This window comes from Suillus fuscotomentosus (assembly GCF_016647785.1).
Source record: "Suillus fuscotomentosus strain FC203 chromosome Unknown F5891scaffold_40, whole genome shotgun sequence".
Taxonomy (NCBI): Eukaryota; Fungi; Basidiomycota; class Agaricomycetes; order Boletales; family Suillaceae; genus Suillus; species Suillus fuscotomentosus.
Genome location: NW_024539552.1, coordinates 392,152 through 411,621, shown reverse-complemented (window position 1 = coordinate 411,621; position 19,470 = coordinate 392,152). Strand labels below are relative to the sequence as shown.

General features: G+C 46.0%; 6 protein-coding genes across 6 annotated transcripts; 5 read left to right on the top strand and 1 right to left on the bottom strand.

Moving 5' to 3' along the window:
- Positions 1-4: 4 nt before the first annotated feature.
- F5891DRAFT_1044276 (guanine nucleotide binding protein, alpha subunit) lies at positions 5-2,482 on the top strand. The gene is made up of 10 exons (XM_041362178.1): positions 5-287; positions 351-861; positions 937-1,087; positions 1,143-1,195; positions 1,243-1,436; positions 1,490-1,598; positions 1,657-1,711; positions 1,763-1,895; positions 1,964-1,997; positions 2,052-2,482. The coding sequence occupies exons 1-10, from the start codon at positions 93-95 to the stop codon at positions 2,099-2,101; spliced, it is 1,485 nt and encodes a 494-aa protein (XP_041223941.1). The 5' UTR covers positions 5-92; the 3' UTR covers positions 2,102-2,482.
- Positions 2,483-5,325: 2,843 nt separating this feature from the next.
- On the bottom strand, positions 5,326-5,569 carry F5891DRAFT_955826 (ATPase, V0 complex, subunit E1/e2; the record flags this gene model as incomplete). Its single annotated transcript, XM_041375364.1, has 2 exons — positions 5,326-5,425; positions 5,475-5,569. 2 exons carry the CDS (start codon positions 5,567-5,569, stop codon positions 5,326-5,328), a joined length of 195 nt encoding a protein of 64 aa, XP_041223940.1.
- Positions 5,570-7,663: 2,094 nt separating this feature from the next.
- On the top strand, positions 7,664-9,489 carry F5891DRAFT_1239237 (uncharacterized protein; the record flags this gene model as incomplete). Its single annotated transcript, XM_041369694.1, has 14 exons — positions 7,664-7,828; positions 7,891-7,923; positions 7,974-7,993; positions 8,046-8,060; positions 8,114-8,152; positions 8,217-8,245; positions 8,294-8,307; positions 8,359-8,457; positions 8,520-8,525; positions 8,577-8,636; positions 8,695-8,829; positions 8,887-9,118; positions 9,176-9,233; positions 9,289-9,489. The coding sequence occupies exons 1-14, from the start codon at positions 7,756-7,758 to the stop codon at positions 9,487-9,489; spliced, it is 1,014 nt and encodes a 337-aa protein (XP_041223939.1). The 5' UTR covers positions 7,664-7,755.
- Positions 9,490-10,639: 1,150 nt separating this feature from the next.
- F5891DRAFT_1191045 (uncharacterized protein) lies at positions 10,640-13,371 on the top strand (the record flags this gene model as incomplete). The annotated part of the gene is made up of 13 exons (XM_041367410.1): positions 10,640-10,730; positions 11,870-11,889; positions 11,942-11,956; positions 12,010-12,046; positions 12,104-12,132; positions 12,191-12,204; positions 12,260-12,351; positions 12,414-12,419; positions 12,472-12,531; positions 12,590-12,724; positions 12,777-13,008; positions 13,065-13,122; positions 13,171-13,371. 13 exons carry the CDS (start codon positions 10,640-10,642, stop codon positions 13,369-13,371), a joined length of 990 nt encoding a protein of 329 aa, XP_041223938.1.
- A 2,666-nt stretch (positions 13,372-16,037) lies between these two features.
- Positions 16,038-16,748, top strand: F5891DRAFT_1191044 (uncharacterized protein; the record flags this gene model as incomplete). Its single annotated transcript, XM_041367409.1, has 9 exons — positions 16,038-16,110; positions 16,173-16,205; positions 16,256-16,275; positions 16,328-16,342; positions 16,394-16,432; positions 16,488-16,516; positions 16,575-16,588; positions 16,644-16,675; positions 16,737-16,748. 9 exons carry the CDS (start codon positions 16,038-16,040, stop codon positions 16,746-16,748), a joined length of 267 nt encoding a protein of 88 aa, XP_041223937.1.
- Positions 16,749-16,774: 26 nt separating this feature from the next.
- Positions 16,775-17,766, top strand: F5891DRAFT_1191043 (uncharacterized protein; the record flags this gene model as incomplete). Its single annotated transcript, XM_041367408.1, has 6 exons — positions 16,775-16,802; positions 16,857-16,916; positions 16,975-17,109; positions 17,166-17,397; positions 17,453-17,510; positions 17,566-17,766. The coding sequence occupies 6 exons, from the start codon at positions 16,775-16,777 to the stop codon at positions 17,764-17,766; spliced, it is 714 nt and encodes a 237-aa protein (XP_041223936.1).
- Between the last annotated feature and the right edge of the window lie 1,704 nt (positions 17,767-19,470).

Here is a 19,470-nt window from a genome sequence, read left to right as displayed (position 1 = left end):
TGGCTTGGTCTTTAATAGTTCTCTCGAAACCATTCTTCGTATAAGTAATACAACGGCTTTTTGTCTCTCTCCGCACTTGTCTTTGTACCACGATGATACGAACTTCTTCCATTCGTAGTCAAGATGACCCTTTGTCTCTTGCTATAAGGCCTCCTCCAGAAGAATCAGACTCAGATCGCCATATTCGGCTGCAGCACGAAGCCGAAGCGCGTCGAATCTCAGAACAGATAGACGAAGAACTCAGGTTTGAGAGGGAAAGGTTGAAAAAGTCCAAAAGTGATGTCAAGGTCATTTCAAGTTATCTTTTGGCACGATTGGGCTGTGGAGCTGATCACCATCGTATGCCATAGTTACTTCTCCTTGGCCAGGCTGAATCTGGCAAATCAACCCTGCAAAAGCAATTTCAGCTCATGTATAGCCCTGCTTCTCTTGAAAGCGAGCGCATGTCATGGAGAACCGTCGTATATTTCAATGTCGTGCGATCTATCAAAAAGATCCTTACAACCCTGGAAGCTTGGGACGACATCGATGATGGGAGTGACTCTCAGAGCACTCTCGAGCGTCAGGAACTCGGTGATTATCTTCCCACTCGGGCTTCAAGTTCGGCAACACCCAGTATACACAGTTCACAAATCGGAGTAGCCCTTTCGCCGCCGTCACCTACGTCACCCACTAGTCCAACTGCGTCTAGTCCCATTCGGGGATCGACTGCGATATCTGATCTCCGGCGACGACTTCTACCACTCACAAATACTGAGCCTCAGCTTGCTGATGGCTTAAGTGGGGGCGTCTCTGTGTCAGGGTCCGGTAAAGGCGAAGTTTACGTTCGGAGCGGATGGCAGGCGAGGACCATCCAAAAAGGTCAGAAGCTACTCCGCAGGCAACCAAAGCCCAGTTCACCCGAGGACGAACTGACGATTGAGCGTCCTGGAACAGCTCTGTCAGTTATCGATGCTGACCCTCTTGTGGATGATGTCGCAAGAATGTTAGAACAGTCGAGGGACGATATCAGGACCTTGTGGGAGAACCAGGTTGTCCGTGCCTTGATGACAAGTCGAAAATTAAAGCTAGATGAGTGGTCAGAGTTGTGAGTGTGCGCATATATGCTTCTTCCTCTTCTCTAAAAATGGAATTTTGCTCAGTTTCTTGAATGACATCTCACGTATCTCGGCACGGAATTATGTACCGTCTACTGGTGCGCGTTTTTGTCGAGTCAATGTCTCCATGCTCACCTCTTCATAGATGATATTCTCCATGCACGCATCCAAACTATGGGTGTTGCTGAGCATATTTTTGACGTTGACATTCATGGCAAGACTGTGACGTGGCATCTCTTTGACGTTGGTGGCGCCAGGGGACAGCGTCATTCGTGGGTGCCGTACTTCGACGACGCAAACGCCATAATTTTTGTCAGCCCAATCAGTGCTTTTGATCAGGTGAGAGCTTCAGCACCCGCTGTTTGTGGTATCTTTACATACCTTCTTCCCAGTACCTCGAGGAAGATCCTCGCACCAACCGTATCGACGATTCGCTTCAACTCTTTACACAGATCTGCTCCAATCAGCTCCTCAAGAAGGTCCATCTAGTCTTATTCCTGAGTAGGTTGTCTCACGCTAGTGGTCCCACAAAGTGTTTTAATACAAGCTACCACCGCAGACAAGACTGATATCCTAAAAAAGAAGCTTGAGCGAGGGCTATCTGTCTCAAAATAGTAAGGTCCTCGTAGTTCTCATCTGTAACATGCTTACGGAGCTGGCCTTAGCATTCTCTCGTATGGCGACCGTCCAAACGAGTACGAGTCGGTTGTACAATACTTCCGTGCCCACTTTCTCCAAGTCCACAGACGGAATAACGAAAACAGACGTGTGCTGTATACGCACTTGACCAATGTTGTTGTACGTTCTGTTTTCATTTCACTGCCCGTTCAACGCTAGCACTGACTCGTACCTTGGCGCGTGTTCAGGATACCAAGGCAACCCAGAGCATCATAGGAAATGGTACGTTCTAGAATTGCAATCACACAGCCTTCCGGCCACTTATCCATCATGCAGTACGAGACTCGATTTTCCGAGGATACTTGCAATCTGCTGCGCTCGTCTGAGTTCCTCGATGTTATGTTTGATACCCGGCGGATAATGATACTGTCTAACTTTGCCACGAACTGCTATGCTTTCTTGTCGAACTGCTTTTCCATACACGTCCATATCCAGATTGTTTCCGTTGTCCCACGTACATTATCCTTACTCTTACTTATATTATTTGTGTTTTATGTTGCACTTTCATCTTCCTTAAACCATTTTGTTGTTTTGTCTGTAACATCCAACGTGTATTCCTGTGGTCTTGTGACGAGTCTGTTATTATCGTTATTACTGCTCGCCGTTACATCCCACCCATCAAGTACTATACATCGTGATTAGCTACTTAGAAGTGTGTTCAAATCATGATTCATGGATGATACATCGTCGCATATGTCTTATAGAAATGGTTAAGGTCCGATAAGGATCTGCCTGAGGTATTGACCCGCCTATGCCTCATGATGTGAAATTAATCACCGAATGCCATGTAGTACTGAATTCTTGTGTATCGGCCCTATAGACGAACGCCACTGATCCGTGGGGACGCACAACAGAGTTTGCCCCCTACATGCATGAGGATATGGGTGTTAGATATTTTTCGCATATAGTGTGCAGAGGAACGTTAACCCGGCATGTGCTAATCGCATCAAACATTTTTCGTGCTATATACTACTGGCAGTTGACATATGCCCGCGCTCCTGGAGGACAATTGAAACCAGGTCCGTTGCTGTATTAGAGCAGGCCATGAGCTCAGCGCGATAACGTCGAACGCTAAGGATCAGGCGCGGTCCCGCCACAAACAACTGCATGACCAAGATGATTTGAAGGAACCCACGATAGATCTCAGTTTTCAGGGAAAAAATGTCCTACAGAAATGATGAGTCATCGTAGTATGCCAAGGACAGTAACAGATTGATATACCGTTGTGAACGTCGGAGAAACCTCACCGAGCCAGAAGAAAGAAACAACAACAAAGCTAGTGCATGCGCATTTTCAGCGGAAAAGAAACCACATCCGCGTTATGGGCTCACCTCGAAAAATAAACCACGTGTGTTTTCATTAGCACTGTAATAAAATCGCCAATAATCCCTCCTGCTGAGTGTCGCTGAAGATCACTGAAGTGGTGTACAGCAATCCAGCCTGCGAGACACAGTGCAAGGACTTCCCATGCAGTAGTGAGTATCCAAGGCATGGACTTCAAAATTTGGACATCTCCCTCGTAGCTAACAGTGCACTGATAGGTGCCGAAGAGAACAAGCTCCTCTGGTAAATAACCGTCAATGAGCCTGAGGCATTTAAGTGTTTCGCTAAAGCCTACCCTGTGAGGCATGCCTCATTCCAATTGTGAGGAGCACTCCATTAGATATATTAACAGCCAGGAGGGTGACCACGAGAAATATCAGCATCTTTCTGGATCGCTGATACATGGCATACAACCGAGTCAAAGTAATGACTTGAATGGTGTTTCAGTCAAGTAATGTCACTAGAATATCACAATGGTAATGCTCACCGCCCAGCATTACATTTACGGCCAGAGTCATCCAAATAATTGCATTATACATAATGTGGCCTGGCAAATCAAGTTGGCGATCCGCCTCGGAGATTCAGACTCGAAATACTCACAGCTGCGACAGTCAATACATTGAAATAATGGGCTAGAATCTCACTCACCCCTACATGGAAGTGTGGTTGATTGGATGAGAATGGCAAACATAGACGCAGACTACTCACTGTATCTGTGATTGAGATCGTCGGAACACCGTCTGTAAGTTGGTCAGAGGAATAAAACACGGTGAATCAGATGACATACCAAGAATCTGGATGCTGATTGCGAGAAATGATTAATTAGCACAACACCAAATAGTTGACCATCCAAACACACATAGCATATACTATTCCAAGGTATCGCACCTATGTAAGATTTTTTCAGGTCAGCACAACTTGCGGAATCATAACGCAATCTACATACACTGAGATACAGAATGGACATCAGGGACCAGGGTTGCATCTGTCACAAATCAAATAAATTTCTATCCTGTTATCCTGAGCGGAGACCCTGCTCACCCAAACCAGTTCGACCTGTAATGCCTTTCTGAGCGAGATGACTGCCAATAATGGCATTGACCCACCTCTTGTCCAAACGTCAGCACTAGAAATATCATAAAGATGTCAGCGGTTCTTGAAGACAATATTACTCACCCAAATCGTATATCACTCCAACAGAACCGGCAACTACACACCGCAGCCAAGGTGAGATCGAAATATCATCTGAGATGATTTCCACCCACCCATAAAATAGCTGGCTACACGATTTGAATGGATCGTCGGCCACCAGGTAGGATCGTTTGAGACCAGGGTCATAATTATTCAAGGATACACGTAAGGCGAACGAGGTGGACGTAGGGCCGCACCAATGTGATAAACGACAGGGTTTTTATGGCAGACTGCATCGGTACGCCAAGCCAAAGGAGTCAGGAAATATATATGATTCTGAGGACATTGGTTCCTGCATTAAACGAGAGTAAGTATTTTCCCACGACGTCGGGTAGAGCCATGATCGATGATCGCCCAGACGACAGTGGACCTACTACTTGTTAAACCGTAGAATGAGCTGAGAAACTAATAATGAGAAACCCACCAACTCATTGTGGCAAAGCAGTCACACGCGTGCAGCGGTTGCAACGTGGAACACCGCTGGCATTCGTTCTGCAGATCATCCTGCTACACGTGAATCAGTTACAGTTGGACTGTGTTTGACTTCTCTCAGTAAAGTGATGTGTCGAACCGGGCCTAGTGCGCGAAACATGAAAAGGTAGCAGAACTCTGATGACGCGCAATGAAAGACACTGTATTATGTAGAAACACGAATTTTCACAGCCAGATACATGCTGAGATCAACGATCCGCACACGCCTTTACAGTCGCATGGCCAAGAAAAAAGCCCAGATTCTTTGAGACATAGTCGTAACAGGTACCTGAGACTGGACAGATGCGATACATATCTATGAATGTAATCCATTTTCAAACGCAAGACCACCTTACATGCGGTGAGGCACTTACTGATCTGGAACAGCGGACTCCAACTTGGGTGTTCTTTAATTAACGCAGAATCTATCATAGCGACAGCGGTGTATGTCTATTTCCCGCTCAGACGGCGCTTGATCATCATAAACTCTCTCCGCTCTTTGTTGAACGATATGGCGCTTAAGTTCATGCCGCTGCATTAGCCAATAAAACTATATCAACAAGTTTCATGACTTACTGATGAGAGGATGTAGCTGGGCCATATATGTGACCATCCACATAAGATAACATGATGCGAATGTGAGCATGATGGCCGTACGAATTGTCCTGCATTCAGGGTATTGGTTCAGATTGAGACAAAATGAAGAAAGCATACGTTTGATGTGGGCCCTTTGGGACGAAGAGGTAGCCACAAGCAATCAGTCCTAGGACTACGGCGAGTATGAAAATAATCGGGATGACGGATGCCATGGCCCATGGAAAGGTTGTAGCGGAAGTAGCAGGGCACAATTATATCTTGGCACGTGACACGCTTCAATAGGTCTGCTCTGACCGAATCATTCAAGTTCATGTTCTTGCCTTGTTCCTCGAAGTTGTAATAACTTATTCTTATCTTCACGACTTCGAGTCTCTCAGTGATGCACAATGCAAAGTCTTAGTGCGCGTTAGGAGCATCTGTGTTTGACCTTCAAGGCAAGTTGAACAGACTAGAAAATACATCAGGCTGCACGTAGCCACAGCCAAATCATCATGCTACGCGCGAATTGGTCAGATTGTCTGAGGTCGGTTCGGATGACACCAATTGTGAAGGATTTAGTGTGACGAGTTTTTATTGGGGTTTCACCGGCAGAGGAGAGCGAGCAAGTGTACATCAGTGATCACTCGGCGACTGATTCCTGGAATCCTGGACGGAGGACTTGCGATGTAGGACTCGGAGGAAGGCGAACTTGCGTTGAGGTGTGTACGTTGACCGTCTGGACTCCAGAGAAGTGAGTCGTGCCATTTCTCTTGTTTCGTTTCCCAAGTACAAAACACTAACAGTGATATAAAGGAGGACCCTTACCATATTCTCGCATTTGCTACGCTCCCGAACTCAAGTCTTCAGAGGAAGGAAGCGATGCAGAGATGCTGCTGATATCCATTTGGGAAATTATATGGGCATCAATTTGCCATCGACTACACAATGACTGTTAGAACAAAAGTCTGGGCTTCCTGCGGTGCGTCAGCCTTTGTTTTCTCCCAGAGCTCTATTGTATATTTGCATCAATTTATCATCCTGTACGCTACCCGAACAGGGATGTCCACTATCTACCTCCCCGCCGAACTGCATCACCCCTCTGCACAACCTGTGCATCCTGAGATCCTCTCGCCACGCATTATCTGCGTTCTCGGATCTTGATCGTTCATCAGTCGGAGTTCTGAGATGTCGGTATAGTCTCGGGCGTCGTTATGATAGCTGGTTCATGCGAATATAGACAGGCGTTGTAATCCACATTTCCATTCAGGCTACCCTGCAAAAGCGTCAGTCGTGACGAAGGGGCATCAACTGCATGGTGGATTCAGTGTGGCACGTTTTGGATTGTTTTTCATCAGAATAAGGTTGATGGTGTGCAATGGCAGCTATATGACACGGTGAGCCGCCTTCAACCATTGTGCATCCGAGCATCATTTTCTCTCATTTCGTCTCTCAACGCTCTCTTAGGGATGATGTTGTATCATCAATTGCAGGGAATTCAACCAGGACGTCTCTGGTAAAACCTGATGTCTCTTACCACCGCACTAACTCCACAATATAAATACAGTATTCTGGGCTCACCATTTCTGGCATTCAGATGATACGAGGGTGCGCATGAAGCGACCTATGGCCTAAAGACGAGATGAGACATTGATATATGTGCTCGCAGGGAGGTTTCGGTAGCCCAGGTAGGACACGAGCTCGTTTGCTTCATATCGATCTCACTACTTCGGACGTGCTGGACGAACGTTCTAAGAATCCACCGGCCACATGATGACGAAGCACTCGAATCTCGATCGACGTCTTCCGTTTTCTGCGGCAATTTCCACTTAGACCCATTTACTTACTGATGCCATCTTATGTTACTTAGTCTCTGCGCTTAGGCTGTGACTTGCACTAGTGGGCTGGGCTTGCCTAGGTGAGGTCCTGCACACGAACGTACGACTCATCGGAAAAGATACCCGACATGCCGAGCCTGGCCATGCGTGCTTCTTGGTTTCTGGTCGACTACATAGCAAGTGGTGACGAATATTTCCACTCAGGCGACTTGCTTTGCCTTGCCCCCACGTTCTCTGTTTATATTTCAAAATCTGGAAACGCGCGCGTAAGCAGAATCATGATGGTTACGACTTCGTACGAGCCTATCTTTCTTTCCCACTTTCTCTCACACTCCATGTCGTTAGATGTTTTGCGGTGTTGAAGTGTTTCGCTCCCGCAAGTGTTTCACGACCAAAATAGACCATGGTCCCTGATTGATTTGTCTTCATGCAAACATCTACTTTGACCAATCAAAGCAGGAACGGTTGTCATCCCCTGATCTCGTTTCGCTGATCTACGCACCGGATGGTGGCATAACTAGTACGAATGCCATCGTCATACGTCCACCAAGTTCGCCTCTCACCCCCACCCATTCTCTACCAATATGACCGTAATCTCAAATGATCCCACTTGGTGGCCGATCATCGATGCATATCGTTTTGGCAGCTATTTTATAGGTTCGTGGAGAGCGGTCTGATGTTGAAGCTGACACAATCTAACCTTGGCTGCCGTTTCGCAGTTGCCGCGTGTGTTTCAGTGGCGTATGATTGGGGTGAGCATGATAAAATTAATGGACTGTCGATATCTTGAAATTATTTTTAGCACTTATATTTGGACAAGAGGTATGTCGATGCTATGACCGGAGCGGCCATCTCGCTGAGACTAGCTTTATAGGTGGAACTGATCTGGGTGAGTTGAGTCTGGCGTCAGAGGAACACACATGAACATATACTTGATTCCAGAGACGACACTGGTCCCTAATGACAGTGATGTATCTCGGTGTATGTAGCTTGTTTGTCACTGTTGCCATGTTGTACTGTCAGTACTGACTTGGAATTATCCTAGGTGCGTTACCTTGGAATCTTATACGCTGCGTATGTTCCGAAGGCTAGATGATCAGTGATGTGTTAATCGTTTTGCAGCCTGTACATCATGTGTATGTCTCATTAATACATTCGCTGTCTTCGCTTCTTCTGACCAACGGCAGTCAGACAATGTTCCGGCCATCTCGCTGACAGATACAGTGAGTCTTCTGCACAGATGCCTATTGCTATTCCCCTCCAATTAACCGTGGTGCCCTGTAGCAGTGGGTGTGGTTCTTTACCAACTTCTTGGATTACTAACGACTGCCATGCTATACTGCCACAGTTGTGAGTTTGTTTGGAGTTTGTGCTTCTGAGGCTGGTCACTCACTGGATTCGTCAGGCTTTATTGTGTTCGTCGTATTGGATTGGACGGGTGTTTTGGTAACTCCGATGCTGTGGGGTGAGTTTTGCACATGCGAGACCTCAGTGATATTGACTTGACTGAAACATGGTGCAAGTCATCATCATCGCTCGGCTGTATGCCATGTATCAAGGATCCAGAAATATCCTGATATATCTCATTGTCGTCTTCCTGGCTGTCAACATTTTTAGCGGAGTGGCCAATGTAATAACGACAATGCAGGCTTCAGGGGGTACGTTTAATTGTGGATGAGAACAAAATGTGCATGGGGCTCAACGATGAATACCAGAGGAACTCATTCTCTCCGGCACTCATCACTGCTTGATTAGCTATGGGGAAGATATGCCACTACTAGTTTCCATCACTTGGATACTCGTAACTGTGTGGGAGGTCCTTGCACTATGTCTCGCGGTTCGGATTGCGGTAAAACACTTCCGTGAACTGCGACAACATTCGGCAGGAGGGATTATCGAAGACTGTTTCACGGTGCTGATCAAAACTCACGTGCTTTACTTTGCGAGGTACACTCATATCGTGATTATTGTTCCTTTTTACCACTGATGGGTCGGACGTTCTAGCTTTGTTGCTGTTTCTTGCTTTCATCTCATTCTTGCGTTCTCTCCAACATTCTCAGCGGTATGTCAATCTTACACTTGCCTATGCACGCTACCACAATTTATCGGTTCTATAGAGCATTTCCCTGGATGCGCAGATTATGATTGGGTTTCTCCAGAATTTGCAGGTCGTGCAGATGTTTGTGTTGGGACCGCGCCTGATCCTTGGTGTTCGGGAATACCACGCCAAGCTCGTGGCCGATTCTGACGTAGCAACTGGTATGGCCTCTATCGCTTTCCAGGAGCGTGTGCAAATATCTACGGGCAGTGGTGTGTGAGGTGAAGTTAACATTTGTACAAGGAGCAGGGGATTTCGTTTCTAATCATTACCACTTTCTTGAAGGTGTTATCTAGTGTTCTGAAGTAGATTTCAAGAGACATACAAAGTTCTCGTCGTATTATTTAGTCAAGTGATTCGCTATATGTGCTGGTAATGTTTAAATCGATGAAGATCTCTACTAGAACTAGCTGCCCACGCACACTCGCACCAACCACTGGTCCTTATTTTCTCTGTGTGATGACACTCGCTCATATGATTGCTTAGGCAGCGCGCGAGAGGACAGTCGGGCGACAGCGCACTGCTTCAGTTCCTCAGCAATCGAGCTGCAATTCATCTTCTCGCCCCATTGAATGTCCCACCATTGTTTTCTAACCTGACTCACGCCAACTGACTTACAGATGTCATGATCCATTCAAGGTAATTACAAGGTACGCGAAGCATGTTGGTGCATGCGCAGCTTGATGATGCGAGGCACACTTGGTGAGTCTCGAGGCTGAAGTTGGTTAATGCTTGCGGAGGAGCTTTGCCTTTCACTTTTGTTGGATGAGGTGGAAATACGGATACGGATACAAATGGGTTTAGGATTGTTGCTGAAGTACTACTTGGGGATACAAGTACCGTGTTGCACATTTGTGATACGAAGGCTACGATTCTTCAACTGAGACCCAATGCATACGTGGAGTGAGAGGAATTTGAAGGAATGGTCTGGGAATCGCATATGAAACATAAAACAGCTTGTTGACGTGGTTCAAAACGGTGACAGGAGACCCAGGAACGGACATGCATGATAGCAAGGTCGAGCCAGGAGATGTGAATCTTTCGATGTAGCTAGCATGCGGCTAAAATGTCATTGACGTTAGATTGATTTAAAATTGAAGATTGAGAACGTGCGTACAAGAATGTTATAGTTCGTGGTGATACCCTTGGAGATTTGAGGGCATTACTCGAAGAAGGGAATGTCACAGTGAATGCCAGGCACTGTAGTATCTTTTCTGGGCTTGTAGAAAACGGGGTGAGGCCGCTTCAGTCAGCAATTTCAAGCGGTCGACGTAAGGCGTCTTCATCCTCGCTATCAACGACAATCCGGTCAGCACCTGTAACATTGACCATGTTTTAATCGATGGGCTCGGATGCTTGCAGTGATTATAATGGGTGTCGTGGATTACGCAGACGATGAGTATGCAGAAGTTAAGAAGGGTAAGACAAAACACTTTAAACCAAAGCCGCAACGCATTAAAGGTATGTTCTTTTCCCATTAGTACTTATGTATGACGACTTCAACTTCATTCTGATTGTCCTCGCTTATCTCGATAGGATGCAGAGTCCAGACGGCAAGGATTTAGCCAGCAAATAACCCAAGGGACCCCGTCGCGAGCACACGGGAACCCATGGATTCCGGAGACAAATGAGAATATACCAACCGAATGGATAACAACAGTGTACCTAGTAGCGAGACGAGAAACTCGAGTGAGAAAAGGCAGAGAGCCATTTCGAATTCGTCTCGCTAGACATAGACTGCTATCTCCACTAAAGGAGGTGGCAATGAAGATTGCGAACGGATGATCGTCATGCCGAATTGCACGGGGCAAGAGCCGCAGGGGCAAAGGGCAAGGTCCAAGACAACGAGACACGGGAAGACCCGAAGGGAGAAACAGGAACACAATATTATTGATTTTCAGTGATACGACTAATTCCACGTTCCGTACCTCAGGCCTCATTCACTACTTATAAGCGATACTTCAGGTTGTCTCCACATATATGTTAACAAGTTGTTTTGCCTCCGAATCTCATACTCGTCTGCTGAGAAGAGTTAACGCTCAAGGCATCTCCTAACCTCCAAAGTTCCAAGCTGGAATTAAATCTTCTATACACAAGGAGTACGAGAACTCCACCTGACAAGTGAACATTACCGCTCGTCGACTTTCACATCCACGTTGTAAATTGAAGATTCTGCACTGGTACTATTTTGATTAGCATCCTTACGATACGACAGCCTGATGACCATCATGCAACTGCTTGATCCACGTGGATTGCACAGATTTCACCCCTTGATCTCATTTCGCACCGGATCATTAGCGGTATACATGTATATGATACTGCGAATGTTATTGACATACATCTACCAAGTTTGCCTCTCATCCACACCCATTCTCTACCAATATGATTGTAGTCTCAAATGATCCCAGTTGGTGGCCGGTCATCAATTCATATCGTTTGAGCAGCTATTTTGCAGGTTCGTGGAGAGCAGTCGGATGTTGAAGTTGACTCAGTCTAACCTTGGCTGTGGTTTCGCAGTCGCCGCCTGTGTTGCAGTGATGTATGATTGGGGTGAGCCTGATAACATTGAAAGACAGCTGATGTCTTATGATTATTTTCAGCACTTACATTCGGACAAGAGGTATGCTGATGGTATGACCAGAGCAGTCATCCCGCTGAGAATGGCTTTATAGGTGGAACTGATCTGGGTAAGTAGAGTCTGGTATCAGAGAAACACGCGTGAAAATACACTTGATTCCAGCGACAACGATGGTCCTTAATGACAGCTATGTATCTCGGTATATGTAGCTTGTTTGTCGTGGTTGCTATGTTATACTGACTTGAAAGTATCCTAGGCGCGTTACCTCGGAATCTTATCTGCTGGGTATATTCAGAAGGCTACACGATCGGTGTTGTACTAATCGTCTATGTCTTATAACCAGTCTGTACATTCTGAGTATGTTCCCTTAGTACATTCGCTATCTGTGCTTATTCTGACCAATGACACATAGTGGGTGTTCCGACTATCTCATTGACAGACACGGTGAGTCTTCTGCACAGATGCTTGCTATTCCCCTCCAATTAACTGTGGTGCCCTGTAGCAGTGGGTGTGGTTCTTTGCTAATTTCTTTGTTCACTAATGTCTGCCACGCTATAATGCAACAGATGTGAGTCTGTTTGGAGTGTGTGCTACCCGAGGCTGGTCGCTGACTGGATTCTTCAGGCTGGATTATCTTCGTCGTATGGGATTGGATGGGTGTTGTGGTAATTGCGATGCTGTGGGGTGAGCTTTGCGCTTGCGAAACCCCAGTGATATTGACTTGACTGAAACATGGTGCAAGTCATCATCATCGCTCGGCTGAATGCTATGTATCAAGGATCCAGAAAGATCCTGATATTTCTCATTGTCACCTTCCTGGCTATCAACACTTTCGACGCAGTGGTCGCTATGACGACAACGAAGCATACTTCAGGGGGTGCGTTTAATTGTGAATGAAAATAAACGTGCATGAGACTCATTGATACCAGAGGAACTCATTCTCTCCGGCACTTATCAGTGCCAGATTTACTATCCGGAAGATATCATATTTCTAGATTCCATTACTTGGATACTCGGCACCGTGTGGGAGGTCATCGCATTATGTCTCGCAGTCTGGATTGCGATAAAACACTTACGTGAAATGCGACAACATTCGGCAGGAGGGATTATCCAGGACTATTTCACGATGTTGATGAAAACTCACGTGGTTTACTCTGCGAGGTAAGCTCATATTGTGATTATTGTTGCTTTTTCCACTGACGAGCCGGCTGTGGTAGCTTTGTTGCTGTTTCTTGCGTCGAGCTCATTGCTATTTTCTCTCCGACATTATCAATGGTATGTCAATCTGCCTATGCACGCTACCACAATTTATCGTCTCTATAGGCCGATTCCCTGGACACTCAGATTATTTATGGATTTCTTCAGATTTCGCAGGTCGTGCAGATGTTTGTGTTGGGATCGCGCCTGATCCTTGGTGTTCGGGAATACCATGCTAAGCTCGTGGCCGATTCTGACGCAGCAACTGGTATGATCTCAATCGCTTTCCAGGAGCGCGTGCATATATCGACTGGCAATGGTGTGTGATCATCGGTGGAGTTAACGGTTGTCTGGTGCTCTCCAAAGAGCAGGGAAATTTGCTTTTATTTATTACCACTTTCTTGAAGGTATTGATTCGTGTTCCGAAGTAGTTTTCAAGGAGACATGCAAAATTTTCGTCGTATTATTCAGTCAAGTGATTTGCTATATGTGTTGATAATATTTAAATATCTCTACTGGCACCAGCTGCCCACGCAGACTTGCGGTTCTTATTTTCTCTATATGATGACAATAATTCATATGATTGCTTAAGCAGCGCGCGAGGGGGAGGTCGAGTGACAGCGCACTGCTTCAGTTCTTCAGTAATTCGTACTCGATTCATCTTCTCGCCTCATGCAATGTCCTATGAACTGCTACCTTGTTTTTTTCCAGCTGACTCACGACAAGTGGCCTACAGATGGTGCATTCAAGGTAATTACAAGGTGGTTCATGCATGCGTAGCGTAATGATGCGAGGCATACTTGATTAGTCTTGAGGAGGCTGAAGTTGGTTAATGCTTGTGGACGAGCCTCCCTTTCACTTTCGTTCGCCGAGGTGGACATACGGATACAAATATAAATTTGTTTAAGGTTGTTGCTGAAGCACTACTGGGGGATACATGTGCCCTATCAAACATTGTGATATGAAGGACGCAATCCTTCAGCTCAGACCCAGCGCCTCTGTGGAGTCCGAGGAATTTGAAGGAATCCAGGATGCTAACCGGACACTAAACATAAACCAGCTTGTTGACGTGGTCCGAAACAGCGACAAGGGACGCACCTAGGAACGGACATGCAGGAACCAGCACCAGCAATAGTGCAGGAGTCGAGTATCTGCTACTTGAGGTCAGGCTGTGGACGTGATAGTGAGATCGAGATGAATTTTTCAATGTAGCTGGTATGCAACCAAGATGTCATCATCGAGATTCGACGTTAGATTGATTCAGGATTTGGAATGTACGTGCAAGGATATTCTAAGTTGTGGTGACACTCTGGGAGATTTGAGGGCATTACTTTGGAGAAGGGGATGTTTGAAGCCATTTGAAGTGCGCTGTATTGCAAATTGTTATAAGAATAGACTGGACGAGAATTTCAGTACGCACAAGTGATAGACAAAATGACACGAGTCGCTCTGAGCAGCACAAACGCTGGAGTGTGACTAGCATGATGGTGACAGTCGAGTCTCAAATTGCAAGTCGAAGATGGGATTATTGAATGCGTGGAAGCTCACGTTTTTCCACGGGAATGCATTCCAGAGTCGTGGCCTGTACCGATGCGCAAGCTTAGTAGGGGGAGAATGCAAGGTAATGATATCGAGTCAAGTGGGAAGTTTTGTACTTGTACACATTGAATGGGTCACCCACGCAAGTTTTATGGAATTCGCTCGTTAGGTGCTTCTGGAACAGAGGCTGCAAATTTCAAACTCCGTGCTTCGCCTGCCGATCAAGTACTGGAGTCTAGACTGTCTGGTTCGCACTGAGGCTGCTCGTCTGATATATTCTTGTTCTCAAACGCCCATGCCCGCCTTAGCATCATGAACTAGCTATGCGGCTAGTTTGACATTCGCACGGTCTGCGACTGGGTACGCCAGCATCCCCAGTGTTCCAAATTAAAGTACGTACTTAGTCTTTAGGCCATGGCATCACACTTTTTAAAAAATTCACAAAGACCACCCGATGAAATCATACAGCTTGTTCGCAGCAAGTTTACATCCACGGTGAGTATCCCTTCTTTTTTCAATTAGTTTTCGTCAAGCGTACCCATATAGAATCTGCTTGGTATAATCGGTTAGCATGCAAGGGCTCTAACGCCACATGAATTCTCAAATATTGATCGTCAGTCGGAGTTCTGAGGTGTCGGTGCAGTCTCGGGCGTCGTTATAGTAGCTGGTTCATGCGAAATATAGACGGCGTTCCAATCCACATTCCCACTCAGGCTACCCTACGAAGAGTCAACAGGAGGGCATCATCTGCATTTTGGATCGGGTTTCATTAGAATAAGCGTTGATGGTGTGCCTTGAACCTTGGTAGCTGTATGATCCGGTGAGTTATTCCTCCAACTTCTTCAAATTACCAGCTTCTGATGAGGTGCCAACGGAATGTTATCGCCTTCAGCGATTGTGCATCTGAGCATCATTTTCTCTCATCTGCTCTCAATGCTCTCTTGATATAGGTGTGATGTTGTATCTTCGTCATCCATCAACCACGGAATCTCACGTCTCCGGTGAAACCTGATGCCCCTTACCACCGCACCAACTCTACGATACAAATCAAATATTTCGTGCTTACCATTTCTGGTATTCAGATGATACGATAGTCCAATGTCTGAGATGGAGAGCAAGAGGGTGCGCATGAAGCGACTTTGAGACGTATGCTCGCTGAGAGGTATTGGTAGCCAGAGTAGGATTTCTTCGTGCGATTTGACGGCTGACTTTTCTGTTCCGGTGTCATGCTGACGCAATGTGCATTTTTATGACCAACATCTACTATGATCCCCTGGATTGATTTATCTTTCCTCATCCAAAAATATCCACTTCGACCAATCAAAGCAGGAACGGTCATCATCTCCCGATCTCGTTTCGCCAATTTACTTGCCGGATGGTGGTATAACTAGTATGAATGCCATCGTCTTACGTCCACCAAGTTCGCCTCTCGCCCACACCCATTCTCTACCAATATGACCTACGTCTCAGATGATCCCGCTTGGTGGTCGGCCATCAATGCATATAGTTTGGGCAGCTATTTTATAGGTTCGTGGAGAGCAGTCGGATGTTGAAGCTGACTCAGTCTAACCTTGGCTGTGGTTTCGCAGTCGCCGCCTTTGTTGCAGTGATGTATGATTGGTGTGAGCATCATAACATTTAAAGACTGCTGACGTCTTACGAATATTTTCAGCACTCACATTCGGACAAGAGGTATGTCGACGGTATGACCGGAGCAGCCATCTCGCTGAGAATGGCTTCATAGGTGGAATTGATCTGGGTGAGTAGAGTCTGGTGTCAGAGGAACACATAAAAATACACTTGATTCCAGAGACAACGATGGTCCCTGATGACAGTCATGTATCTCGGCGTATGTAGCTTGTTGGTCACAGTCGCCATGTTGTACTGACTTGAAAGTATCCTAGACGCGTTACCTTGGATTCTTATACGCTGCGTATGTTCAGAAGGATACACAATTGGTGTTGTGCTAATCGTCTATCTCTCACAATCAGCCTGTACATACCAAGTATGTCTCTTTAGTACATTCGCTGTCTTTGCCTCTTCTGACCAACGACATACAGTCAATGTTCCGACTATCTCGTTGACTGATACGGTGAGTCTTCTGCACAGATATCTATTACTATTCCCCTCTAATTAACTATGGCGCCCTGTAGCAGTGGGTGTGATTCTTTACTAATTTATTGGTTCACTAATGACTGCCACACTATACTGCAACAGATGTGAGTCTGTTTGCAGTGTGCTACCCAAGGCTGATCACTGACCGGATTCGTCAGGCTGGGTTATGTACACCGTATGGAATTGGATTGGTGTTGTGGTATTTACGATGTTGTGGGGTGAGCTTTGCACTTGCGAAACCTCAGTAATATTGACTTGACTGAAACATGGTGCAAGTCATCATCATCGCTCGGTTGCATGCGATGTATCAAGGATCCAGAAAGATCCTGATATTTCTCATTGTCACCTCCCTGGCTCTCGTCACTTTCGGTGCAGTGTCCACCACCATGATAACGATGGATACTTCAGGGGGTGCGTTTAATTGTGAATGAAAATAAACATGCATTGGGCTCATTGATGGGTACCAGAGAAACTCATTCTCTCTGGCACTTATCAGTGTCAGATTAACTATGCAGAAGATATCCTACTTCTTATATCTGTGTGTTGGATGCTCAGCATTGTATGGGAGGTCCTCGTGCTATGTCTCGCAGTCCGGATTGCGGTAAAACACTTCCGTGAACTACGACGACATTCGGCAGGAGGCATTATCGAGGACTGTTTCACAGTGTTGATGAAAACTCACGTGGTTTACTTTGCGAGGTAAGCTCATATTGTGATTATTGGTCCTTTTCCACTGACGGGTCGGACGTGGTAGCTATGTTGCTGTTTCTTGTCTTCATCTCATTGATGATTTCTATCCAACATTCTTCACGGTATGTCAATCTTTCACTTGCCTATGCACGCTACCACAATTTATCGTTTCTATAGAGCATTTCCCTGGTTACTCAGGTTACCTCTGGGGTTGGTCAGATCTCGCAGGTCGTGCAGATGTCTGTGTTGGGACCGCGCCTGATCCTTGGTATTCGAGAATATCACGCTAAGCTCGTGGCCAAGTCTGACGTAGCAACCGGTATGACCTCAATCGCTTTCCAGGAGCGCGTGCATATATCGACTGGCAGTGGTGTGTGATAGTCGGTGGAGCTAACGGTTGTCTGGTGCCCTTCACAGAGCAGGGAAATTTGCTTTTATTCATTACCACTTTCTTGAAGGTATTGATCGAAGTTATTTGGTGTTCCGAAGTAGATTTCAAGGAGACGTACAAAGTTTTCGTCGCATTATTGAGTCAAGTGATTTATTATACGTGTTGATAATGTTTAAATCGATAAATATCTCTACTGGCACTAGCTGCCCGCTTGCACCAACAACTGGTCCTTTTTCTCTCTCTGTGGGACGACAATCATTCATATGATTGCTTAAGCAGCGCGCGAGAGAAAAGTCAAGGGACAGCGCACTGCTTCAGTTCCTTAGCAATCCATACTCAATTCGTCTTCTTGCCTCATGCAATGTCCTATGAACTGCTACCTTGTTTTCAGCTGACTCACGACAAGTGGCCTACAGATGATGCTTTCAAGGTGATTACAAGGTGCACGAAGCACGTTCATGCATGCATAGCTTAATGATGCGGGGTATACTTGATGAGTGTTGGGGAGGCTGAAATTGGTTAATGCTTGCGGAGGAGCTTGCCTTTCACTTTCGTTCGCTGAGTGATATACAGATACAAATATAAACGCGTTTAAGATTGTTGCTGAAGCACTGCTGGGTGATACATGTACCATATCAAGCATTGTGATATGAAGGCCGTGATCGACTTCAGCTGAGACACGGCGCCTCTGTGGAGTCAGAGGAATTTGAAGGAATCCAGGGTGCTAATCGGACACGAAACATGAAACAGCTTCTTGATGTGGCTCAAAACGGCGACAAGGGACGCACAGGCACCAGCACCAGCAATAGTGCAGGAGTCGAGTATCTGCTGCTTGAGGTCAGGCTGTAAACGTGACAGTGAGATCGAGGTGAATTGTTCGATGTAGCTGGTATGCGGCCAAAATGTCATCATCGAGATTCGACGTTAGATTGATTTAGGATTTGGAACGTGCGTGCGAGAACATTGTGACACTCTGGGAGGATTGAGGGGAAGGGAATGTTCGAAGACATTTGAAGTGTGCTGTATTGCAAATTGTTAGAAGAATAAATTGGACGAAAATTTCAGTACGCACAAGTGATAGAATATTTTAAACTGACACGAGTCGCTCTGAGCACGTTGGAGCGTGACTAGCACGAACAAGCCACCAAGTTGGTGAGTGCTATAGGTAGGCTTTGGAAGCGATAGGACTGGTTGCGGAGGACTGAGTAGGTGGTGTTGGTGAAAGTCGAGTCCGGAAATTGCAAGTCGAAGACGTGATATATTGTAGGATGCGCATGCGTGGACGCCGGGAGTGATAAAACATTTCAAAACAAAGTACGCCAATTAGACTTTAGAATGTGTGCAAATTTCAAATACCGTGCTTCGCCTGTCAGACTGGAGTCTAGACTCTCTAGTTCGCGCTCAGGCTGCTTGTCTGATTGTTCCCAAATGCCCATGCCCGCTTTAGCATCATAAACCAGCTATACGACTAGTTTGACATTCTTACGGTCCGCAACTGGGTACGCCAGCATCCCCAGTGTTCCAAATTGAAGTACGTACTGGCATCACACTTTTTAAAAATCTCACAAAGACCACCTGATGAAATCATACAGCTTGTTCACAGCAAGTCTACATCCACGGTGAGTATCCCTTCGGCTTTCAATTATTTTCCGCTAAGCAAACCCATATAGAACCGGCTTTGTATACTTATC

Bases quoted from the DNA above. Each gene is read 5' to 3' on its own strand.
- F5891DRAFT_1044276 (XM_041362178.1), top strand. From the start codon at position 93: ATGATACGAACTTCTTCCATTCGTAGTCAAGATGACCCTTTGTCTCTT. The intron at 1,196-1,242 runs GTGCGCGTTTTT...ACCTCTTCATAG, and splicing joins GAATTATGTACCGTCTACTG to ATGATATTCTCCATGCACGC. The intron at 1,599-1,656 runs GTAGGTTGTCTC...CTACCACCGCAG, and splicing joins CCATCTAGTCTTATTCCTGA to ACAAGACTGATATCCTAAAA.